General features: G+C 37.3%; 1 protein-coding gene across 1 annotated transcript in view; it reads right to left on the reverse strand.

The window, feature by feature from the left end:
- LOC115033855 overlaps window positions 1-233 on the reverse strand; it is a 6,925-nt gene that overhangs the window by 2,164 nt on the left and 4,528 nt on the right. Inside the window, exon 2 of the mRNA XM_029488347.1 lies at window positions 92-228. Within this exon, the coding sequence (XP_029344207.1) occupies window positions 92-228 (137 nt within the window). The remainder of the gene's footprint in view (window positions 1-91; window positions 229-233) is intronic.

Below are 233 nucleotides of genomic sequence, written 5' to 3' on the forward strand. Positions count from 1 at the left end.
CCCTCCTATTATCGGCCTAAAACATTCTTCACGTCCGATTTTTGCGTTAAAATCTCGAATATGATTTGTACACAGCCTCTTGGTATCTCACACAGTGTATGTCTAACAACGAGTAGAAATCATCTTTTTCATTATCATCTTTGTCCTCTGTTGGAGCATGCACATTTACGAAGACTACTCCAAACCATTTTGAATCCAGTGTCAAGATCGTTAATCTAGGGTTTATAACTTTA

The sequence above is a fragment of the Acyrthosiphon pisum genome, chromosome X (genome assembly GCF_005508785.2).
Source record: "Acyrthosiphon pisum isolate AL4f chromosome X, pea_aphid_22Mar2018_4r6ur, whole genome shotgun sequence".
NCBI classification, from domain to species: Eukaryota; Metazoa; Arthropoda; class Insecta; order Hemiptera; family Aphididae; genus Acyrthosiphon; species Acyrthosiphon pisum.